Source organism: Octodon degus, unplaced genomic scaffold (assembly GCF_000260255.1).
Source record: "Octodon degus isolate 3935 unplaced genomic scaffold, OctDeg1.0 scaffold00123, whole genome shotgun sequence".
Taxonomy (NCBI): domain Eukaryota; kingdom Metazoa; phylum Chordata; class Mammalia; order Rodentia; family Octodontidae; genus Octodon; species Octodon degus.
In genome coordinates, this window is record NW_004524699.1 from 3,708,717 (window position 1) to 3,718,731 (window position 10,015).

The window sequence follows — 10,015 nt, forward strand, 5'->3', positions numbered from 1 at the left end:
AATGATCTCAGTAAGTACTTGCCTGTGCCTTGCATGGTACAAGTGTTCAGTACATGTTCAGTGTTCTAGTGAACCTAGTCAGGACCATGTGGTCCTGTCTTACTCCAGTGGTGGTGGTTGAGATGTCCAAAAGCATGGGAAACAGCTTGATTCCCAAGTAAAGTTCTTCATATAACTCACAGTCTAGGTGCTAGTGTGAAATTGGGCAAACGTTAACCAAAAAGCCAGTAAGATAGTCCTGAGACGTCAGACTCTGCGGCTTGTCATTGTGGTTCCAGGTAGTCTGTGACTGTGGGGCAAGTATATGCCTCACTGCTATGTTTGATGTTAGCTAAAATAATGGCATCTCTGGTTTCGGCTAGAAAGATCAGCTGAAGTTACAAGAAAAAGACATCCAAATGTGGAAGGTGAGTCTACAGAAAGAGCAAGCCAGGTACAGTCAGCTGCAGGAGCAGCGTGACACCGTGGTGGCCCATCTCCACAGCCAGATCAGACAGCTGCAGCATGACCGGGAAGAATTCTACAACCAGAGCCAGGAATTACAGGTACAGGCTGAAGCCGGGCCAGCCAGCGGAGAAGGCCTGAGAGCCACCGCGAGGGCACAGGGGAGCTTGTCCTTTGGTCGGCTCACCTGAGATAAGCACTTCCCTCTGAGATTGCAGCAGATAGATTTCAGGCCGCTCCATCTTGCCAAGGACAGAAATTCCCCAGCTCCTTTAGTTCATAGCTGCTTTAGTGTGCATGCACTGTGGAGCCCACGGAAGCACGGCAGTCCTCTCATGTGAGAGGTCTAAGCTCAGCCACTGTGAGTGCAGCTTAATTGCTATTGGAAAATTTTATATATATATATGTATATGTATATGTATTTATTTATTTCTCGGTACCTCCTGTACATAAATGTGGAAGTGTGTTAAGGTTGTGGGTTTTTTTGGTATATGTGTATATACACACTTACATCCTTAACACTTCGGATAGCTGCAGTTACTAAAACCATGTGCACCGGGCAGCACCACGACTGAAATTCCAGCCTTGGGGCCGGTCACTGTGCGCAGCACTGCCCTCATTTCCTGCTCCACACTGGTTCCTCACAGCACCTTTGTACCACAGCAGTCCCCCAGTGCTCAGCTTTGCAGAGATAAGGCTTCATCCGGGCACACAGCATGATCTAGAGTTGGGCTGTCAGCTGCCTCTGACTAATTAGTAGTTCACATTATGTCCCACAGATGTCACTGCATGTCCCTCAGAAACATAAACCATCTCCACGATAGCCCCATGCATTGGCTTAATAGTCCCAGGGCTCTTCAGCGTACAGATTGGGAACTAGAGCCTTTTGTTAAAATAGTAAGTGATTTAGAAATCAGCGGCAACTAAACTTATGGGACAAGCTGAATGCTGCTGCCCAGAATAGGCAAGCAGTTGGGCTGGGCACACCCGGGTCAGTGTGGGCTGGCATGGCTGTAGCCAGGCAGGTGGCCCATGCTGCCATTGCTTCATAACCGCATCTGTTTGCATAGACAAAGCTAGAAGACTGCAGGAACATGATCGCGGAGCTTCGGGTGGAGCTGAAGAAGGCCAACAACAAGGTGTGCCACACGGAGCTACTGCTGAGCCAGGTCTCTCAGAAGGTGAGCAGGGGGAGCTATGGCCTCGCACTCCTCCGCCAGGTGGGCCAGCTGTGTTACTTGAGCATCGGTGGTGGGGTCCCGCCCTGCTTTGCCTTCAGAAGACACTTGGCAGTGTCACATTTTTTGGTGCCACTGGCAGTTCATGGCTAGGGGCCAGGGTACTGCTGAATATGCTTTCGTGTGCACATTGTACCCTCAGCAAAGTGGGGTGAGCCATGGGCCACAAATATCCTGTGGAGCCCTTTCTCGGTACCTCCTGTACATAAATGTGGAAGTGTGTTAAGGTTGTGGGGTTTTTTGGTATTAGAAGTCAAATTCAGGACCTTGCACTTGCCAGGCAAGCACTTGTGCCGCTGAGCTATCTCTCCAGCCCATGTTAAGGTTTTTGAGCTGTGATCCTGTCTTTGGTATTGAGCAGACCTGCTGTGCATAGTTCGCTCAGCAGTAGGCAAGTTTCCCTGGGCCTCATCCTAGATGTGTTGCCCCTGCCATGGTGGCCACAACCTGGCCATCTGCTGCTGGTGTCCCACGGTGGTCACCTTGGTGTGGTCCGTTGGTGCTGCTTCCTACTTGCATAGCACACACTGAAGTACCTTTCTGCTTATTCTTGTGGTTCTCTGGGTACCCCCCCAGCTGTTATGGTGGGAAGTCTCCCCTAGTACTGACCTCCTGTGGTCCTAGCGGGTTTCCTGATTAACATGCATTTCTAGTTTTGTGGAGCCAGACTTCTCACAGTGTGTGTTTTGGTCAGCTCTCCAACAGTGAGTCAGTCCAGCAGCAGATGGAGTTCTTGAACAGGCAGCTGTTGGTGCTTGGGGAGGTCAATGAGCTGTATTTGGAACAACTGCAGAACAAGCACTCAGACACCACCAAGGTACGTGGCACGTGGAGCACAAGTTGCAGGCCCAGGCAACATGTCATGTAGACGAGCTTTTGGGAATTGTTCCTCAGAGATAGAGCTATGTCTAGCACACCTCTCCCTGGCCCTGCACAGGCACTGTCCAGCTGTGGAGAGTGCGTGTACGCCCTTGCTGGGTGGCTCTGAGCTGGAGTCTGCTGCATGTGCAGCACCTGGTGGGATCGTTGCAGGTGTGAAAGTGTTTCTTCTCTCTCTCCATAGAGAGGCATTTCCCTCAGGACCCTAGTTATGCCTTGGTCTGTACTGTGTGTGTGTCATTTTCTCTTCCTTTTCTTGTTGAATCTAATTTTTGCTGATGGTAGTTCAGTCCTGGCAACAAGGCCAGCTACTGGATGATCTTACGTTAATTAGTGTCTCACCACTGGTGTCAGGACAGAAGTTCCATGTCACTTTATAAATAGCCTCAGGTGATGTGGGTGAACAAGTTGGGAATAGAATTTTAGTAGGAAGTGCTCAGACACTTTCTGTCACAGCTGCTTCATCACATGGCTCTCTTCAGGGTTTCTTGGGCTTATGCTTTGTAAAGTGTCTTTTTTGAACATATGTGGACACCAAAAAATATCTTTTTTGGATTTGGCTCTCAGACTCCTCCTAAAAGGATGTTACATGTGGAACTTTTTAGACACTGGCAGTCATTGTGAAGGTGGAATGACTTTGCATGAAGGAAGGTGGGAAGCAGACCCAGGAGACCTTTGAAAGAGCTGTAGAGGATGCTGCCAAGGCTTTCCAGCAGAAGTAGAGAGGGGACGGCTTCTGTGATGTGATGTGGCTGCTTGGGGCCTGCTTGGATACTTCAGAACCATGAGCAGCCACTGCCCGCTCTGGGCCTGTTTGACAGTGAAGGATGGTGCTGCTGCTCAGACAGGCTGCCTTCTGCTGTAAGCCATGTGAAGAACACAAGCCAGGATGGCCCACAATAAGGAATATCACTTGGCAAGTTCAGAGGCAGGCGAGTTCCAGGCTGGTCAGGTTGGCAGCTGTGGGCAGCACCAGGGAGCCCAAGTCATCTCTGCTTCCGCACCACACTGCCTAGCCTGTCAGCTTTGTTTCCAGGCCAGCTGTCCCTGTGGTTGCCAGGTAGCACCCAAGATGCACTTTCCCGGGCAGATCCTGGTGTCTTGAAGAGAAGAGCATCTCTTCTGAGTCTTGCTCAGCAGAGAGACCTTTCCCAGAATCCTCTACATACTTCCTGTGGCCCTTGTTGGCCAGGACTGAGTCGTGTGCTCATCAGTACCCATCTTCACCTCATATCAGTGAGGCTTTGCAGCTGGGACTGTGCTGGGCTTGGTGTTGCTCAGGCCAGCAGAGGGGAATGGGGCGTTGTCAGAGAGTCAGGTGGGACAGTCAGTTGGCTGGTGAGGTCACGGTGAGCTCATGGACCTTGCCTTGCTGGGAGAATTACCCATAAATAAATCCATAGCTCTGCCCCTGGAGGGCCCGCTCCAGAGTGTCCCCTACATAGAGTGGCATAGTATTTGCTTGTTAGGACCCACACATATTATCCTGTGCCCTTTGACCACATTGGGATTATTTAATACCTACTGAATTGCTAATAAATAGTTGTCACACAGTCATTAGGGAAGAGTGGCAGGAAAGTTTGTGCATACTCAGTATAGACAGGTTCTTTTTTTCTTTTTCTCTTTGTCTTTGTTTTGGGGGGAAAGGGGGTACCGGGGATCAAACTCAGAGCCTTGTGCTTGCTAGGCAGGTTCTTACATCACTGAGCTATCTCCAAGCCCCAGACAGTTTCTTTTTGAACATTTCCTTTTGTGATTAGCTGACCCCATGCGTGTCGCGGGCTGACTGCTATTGCTTGTGACCCATGTCAGATGTGCTGTCCTCGCTTGTGCTGGTACCTGCGCACGTGGCACAGCTGGAAGGCCACACGGTGGCACAGCGGCTGGAGCTTCAGTCTGCTGCAGTCTGTACCCTTGAAGCTTTTGCTTACTGGTCAGTTTCAAGGCCAGGAGACTTCATGGAAGTTCATCTCATTGCACTGTGTGGTTTGCTATCTTTTTAAAGAAGCAAATATGGCTATGAATTTTATTTTATATACATTTTACCGTAGTTATCACACACACATAACACATGCTGTTAGAAAATTACCCTTTCTACCCTTTTTCTACACATCAGTGTACACTTGTCTTGAGCTTGCGGCTGCAGGGAGGCCATCCTCCTGGGCACAATCGGCAGATCTCCTGAGGGGACCCATCCCGCACAGGCTGCTTCTCCTGAGCAAACCTGCTCCCTTCCTGTTGCCTTCTCTAGCTCTACCTCGGCTGCTCTTAGGAGAGCAGGAAAAATAAAATAGCAAATAACCTACTATCGTATCTGTGAACACGGGCGTACATCACTGAGGACAGAGGAATGTGTTTGCATGGTGGACTGTTTTGTGGTCTGCTTTTTTACCTTTTACCAGTGCCATAGGCTAGTAACTCACAAATATAAGGTGTACTTTATGTAATTGCTTCCCTCACAAGGTGCTTCCAGGTCTTAGTTTGTCTTTGTTACTTTTCTTACTGAGACAAAACACCCAACACCCAAAATTAAGGACGGAAAGGTTTATTTAGCTCACAGTTTGTAGAGATTTCAGCCCACAGTCAGCTGGCTGCAAGGCATGGGAGGGCAGTCCAAGGTGGCAGAATACCACAGAAGGGGAGAGAGCAGGCTTCTTTTCCTTCCTTACACTGCAGGCTTCTGGTGCTCACACCATCTCCCTGCCCTCCTCTTGCACAGGCTCAGAAAGTTCACAGAGCAAGGACCTGGCCCCCTGCTGAGTCGCTTAGTTAAACTTCTAAACTTCTCAATTCTTGGTGGGCACAATGTAGCAGCCATTGCCTACCTCTTACAAATACACTGCTGATTATTTTTGTACAAAGTGTCTATGAGTTCAGATTGTTTCTTTTGGGTTAGCCTTCGAGGAAGTGCCCACTAAGCCTAACCCCACTAAGCCTAACCGGCTTATTGCCCAGAACGTTGTACTTGCTTGTATTTCTACCACTGGGATACTAATGTGCCCTCTCAGAGCTTATGACATCTTTCCAAAGTGGATCTGGTGTGTTTGTTTTCTGTAAGTACTAACTGCAATCTCTTAGGAAGTGGAAATGATGAAAGCTGCTTATCGGAAAGAACTAGAAAAAAACAGAAGCCACGTTCTCCAGCAGAATCAGAGGCTTGATACCTCTCAGAAACGAATTTTGGAACTGGAATCTCATCTGGCCAAGAAAGACCACCTTCTTCTAGAACAGAAGAAATACTTAGAGGATGTCAAGGCCCAGGCAAGGTAACTTTCACAGGAGAGGCTTGGGGAGTGGGGGCTCTGGTAAGGGGGGCTTCTCACCGTCCAGGTGGCTCCGTGTCTTTCAGAGGGCAGCTGCAGGCCGCAGAGAGCAGGTATGAGGCTCAGAAAAGGGTCACCCAAGTGTTTGAGTTGGAGATCCTAGACCTGTACAGCAGGCTGGAGAAGGACGGTCTCCTGCGAAAGCTCCAAGAGGAAAAGGCAGAAGCTGCAGAAGCCGCGGAAGAAAGGTAAGAGCCAAGAGCTGTCCCTGACTCACCATGAGGCTGCTGGTAGCAGAGCTGAGACTGTGTTGCCTGATGCTGGAAGCAGCCATTGCAGCCCGTCAGCGCTCCCTGGCCCACCCTTCCTCTCAGTGCCTGTGGTCTTCCCACCTCCACTTCGGGCTGCTGTCACATGGCCCGCCATTCACACGCAGATTGCCATCTCGGATCCCTCACTGTAACTGCGGCTCCTCTGTGCTCTCGCTCTCTCTCTCTCTCTCTCTCTCTCTCGCTCTCGCTCTCGCTCTCGCTCTCGCTCTCGCTCTCTCTCTTTCGGCTTCACTGTTACATAGCAGAGCAGGCCAGCAGAGTTCAGGTTCAGTGGGCGTGGGTAGCCGTCCCATTCATCTCCCAAACATGGGCGTCGGAGTCACCAACTCCTTTTTTCTCCCTGATTTCTTGTAGGCTTGACTGTTGCAATGATGGCTGCTCAGATTCCGGGGAAGCGCACAGTGAAGAGGGATCTGGGCACAGTGGTGAGACCAAAACCCCCAGGCCTGGCGGCGTGCGGGGGAGTGATGGAGGTCGAGGAGCTGGAGGCAGTGGCAGCAGCGGCGGCGGCAGCAGCAGCGAGCTTTCCACCCCAGAGAAACCCGCAAGCCAGAGAGCAGGCCCCTTCAGTCGGAGGGAAGCCACCATGGCTGAACCCACACCTGGCATTCCGACCGTGGGCTCACTGCCCAGTTCAAAGAGCTTTCTGGGCATGAAGGCCCGAGAGCTGTTTCGCAACAAGAGTGAGAGCCAGTGTGACGAGGACAGCACGACCCTCTGCGGCCTCTCGGAGAGCCTAAAGACAGAGCCCGGCAAGGACTCGGGTGTGGAGGCCAAAGCGTCCCTGAGCCTGGACGGCCCGCACCCTTCTCCCGCCGGTCTGGACAGCGTCGGACAGCTTCGTATCATGGACTACAATGAGGCTCATCACGAACACAGCTAAGGGGGAGGCTCAGGCAGTGTTAACCTGCATCTTGTTGGTGAAGAACAGGAGGTGTGAGTGCATGTTCGAGGTGTTCCTGTCTCCAGGGTTTGAGTGGTGGTTCACGTGTGGAAGTGGGAGAGAGGTCCTTTTGACATCTGACCGAATGCGCAACGGTTTCCAGATCTGGCATTGAAACGCCTCTTCACCTTCCCTTCACCCCGCCCCGAGCCTTCATTTACCCATCAGTGTGTACTAACTGAGGGCCAGCTGGTGTTCCTCGGTAGCTTTATTTTCTTCCTTCTCCCCCGATGGTTGCGTCCTTTGAACCTGTGCAATATGAGGCCAAATTCCACCTTTGAGTCTGACACCACTCTGCTTTCCTGATGCTCAGGCCACTGGGTGGTTCTCGGTTAGACCAGGCAGTTGGTGGCTTGCAGGTAAGTCCGGTTTGTCCCTTCTGTGAGGGTATAGCCTGCAGAGCGGGTTATCCTCACGTGAAAGCATCTGTCAGAGACTTCTCCCTGTTTTTTGGTCCTGAAGTTCAGCATCTACAGAAGCAGACCTAGAAAAACAATGGTTCATTCATCCTTCCGTTCTTTTGGTGGTTCTGATACACTTGTGAGGAAGTTGTGTGTGAACGAGCACCTGTTGTTTCCCAAGTGTAGCTGGCACTGTTTAGGCCACACGTCCTTGTCCTTGGGAAAGCTCTTGTCCCTCCTTCCCCCACTACCTCTTATTTATTTGGTGTTTGCTTGAACGCTGGTACCAGGCTGAGCCCAGGCCGGTGCAGGGGCAGCACCCTGTGCCCCCAGGTGGAAGGAGTTCACTTGGAGAAGTTCCAGGAGCTCCCTGCAGGGAGCCGCACCCTGCGGCTGCTGTCATCCAGCTGAGCCTTTGGTTTGGCCCTTTGGTCTGGTTGCCTTCCCTTGCGTTCCTTGTGCCTCATTTGTGTCACCTGCTTCGTGACGCTGCAGCAGAGGCCATGAAGGCCCAGTTTCTTCAGAGTGTATGTGGCCGTTTTCATGCTGGGGCTGCCTTACTACCGCTTGTCAGTTCTGAGTCACAGAAGGGTAGCAGCTTCTCACACCGCTCCTGTCAGGGATGGCTTGAGGTTACTGCCCTTTCCCACACTGGGGACAGCAGAGCAACCAAAAGCAGAGTCTGGGAGGGCATTGCAGAGGCCAGCTGCCAGTACCCACTGCACTGCCCCATGTGGTCATTAGAGGTGACACAGGGCATCAGACACTGGTGTCAGTCAGGGATCCAAGCCCCACAAATGCTCCTGAATAAACGCTAGAAGCCTAAGAGCTGATGGCTGGTGTTCCAGCCCAGCCAGAGAGAAGCTTGGCAGAAAAGAGCCCTGTTTCTATTCTGTCAGAGAAAAGGGTTCAACCGTGAAGAACCCAAAGGTACGAAGTCCTGTCTGTGGAAGCTTCCAGCACACGCCGGGCAAGTCGTAGCTGTGGCAGGAAGTATCCCAGTGGAGCTGGCTAACGGAAGCAGGCCATTGGCGGCTCTGTGTTACCATGTTGCCGTAGTGATAGTGGTGAAGATCTGCTGGGGACCCACCCAGCCCGGGAAAGGGCGCGCCCAGGGCTGCTGTGAGGAGTGCCAGCGAGGCCATACTTCTAATCCAGCTTTGTCCAAGGAACGCTTACAGTCCAGTACATCCTAGCTTCCTGGTTCCATATTAGAAAAGGACAACATGAACAAATTCAGAACAGGAAGGAAATGTTGCAGGTTAGCTACTGAAATCAGTTTGAAATGCTTTCCCCTTTCCAAGCCTCAGAGATCTGTGCCACAGAACAAAGATGCTAGGCACTTCCGTGAAAGCCTTTTCCTTCATTAGCGAACATTGATTTTGGAGTCCCGTAGATTGTGAGGTGCAGGGAAGGAAGGAGGCAGCATGGCAGCGTGGAGGCTGTGCAGTGTACCGGGTGCTCTGCACGGGTCTCCCCTGCTGGCTGGCTCCCCAGCCTTCCAGCCCGCTGGCTGGTGTGTTTCAGCTCACACCCCTGTACATTCCAGGAGGCCGTGGTCTTATTTAGCTAAGCTGCAGAGGTTGATACTTGGAGCTGCAGGCTTTTATGTTGCAAAGGACTCCAGGATCAATGGTAGAGCTTGCTTTCAGTGTGGAAGTGATAGACCTGCCAAGATGCCGTGTCCTCACTCACTGGTGATTCGGTCAGGCTTTAGAAGGACGGGAAGGCGGTCAGGAGGCGCGGAGCCCCTGAGGGGCAAGCGAGGCCCGCACAGGGCGAGGACAGCTCGTGGGCCAGGCAGAGGTGGTGTTGCCGCCAGCAATCCTGGGTCTGTCATGTTGGCCCTGGGCGACCTCTGCACTGTGAGGGCCAAGACACAGAGCTATTGCCCCTTCTGACACCAGCCAGGGTCAGCCCGGGCCTGTGTCTTAGTCAGCACGGAGTCTCTTTAGAAAGAAGCACTGCAGTATTGTCTGGGGCCGGGGGAAGAAGGAAAAGGAGTGGAAGGCACAGAGGCGGCGAGCTCCCGGAGCCGCTACGGGAAGTAAGCTCGTCTCCCGTAGAACTTGGTGGGGCTTTAAGAGGCTCCCGATAAGGCCACACCATAAAGCCTGTAAAATCGTTAATCTGGAATGAGGAGAATTATATGGTGATAGATATGAGAAGAAAGAAAAAAGGTGTTTGGGTCGTTTCTTGGCTCCAGAGGTTCTAAGAGGCACTCTTGGAGATGAGGCTTGGGCGCCATCCCTGAGGCAGGCCAGTAGCTTCCCTGGGCTCGCTGTGGCTTCTGGGAGCAGCATGGCCTGGCTGCCACGGGCCACAGAAGGTGCCTACTGTGTGTGACATGGTCAGGGCCAGCCGCCCCAAGCACTCTTTGAAGGTATTTTGTCAGGCCAGGCAAACTTCTGGAAGCCACTGACGAGAAAGGAGCTTCCTCCTGACCTTCCCACTGCAGCCAGAGGCCAGAACTTCCTGGGCAAAACAACAAACCCGACTGAGCTCTGGCAGCAGC

The 10,015-nt window shown here is 52.1% G+C and overlaps 1 protein-coding gene across 2 annotated transcripts in view; it reads left to right on the plus strand.

Annotated features, from left to right (window-relative positions):
- The window catches only part of Tsc1 (TSC complex subunit 1), a 48,939-nt gene extending 40,065 nt beyond the window's left edge, over nucleotides 1-8,874 (plus strand). For both annotated transcript variants that reach the window (XM_023700315.1, XM_004640430.2), the window contains 6 exons: nucleotides 363-545; nucleotides 1,515-1,625; nucleotides 2,377-2,499; nucleotides 5,640-5,827; nucleotides 5,911-6,072; nucleotides 6,511-8,874. In XM_023700315.1, coding sequence (XP_023556083.1) covers nucleotides 363-545; nucleotides 1,515-1,625; nucleotides 2,377-2,499; nucleotides 5,640-5,827; nucleotides 5,911-6,072; nucleotides 6,511-7,039 — 1,296 coding nt within the window. In that variant the 3' untranslated portion in view covers nucleotides 7,040-8,874. The remainder of the gene's footprint in view (nucleotides 1-362; nucleotides 546-1,514; nucleotides 1,626-2,376; nucleotides 2,500-5,639; nucleotides 5,828-5,910; nucleotides 6,073-6,510) is intronic.
- Nucleotides 8,875-10,015: the final 1,141 nt, after the last annotated feature.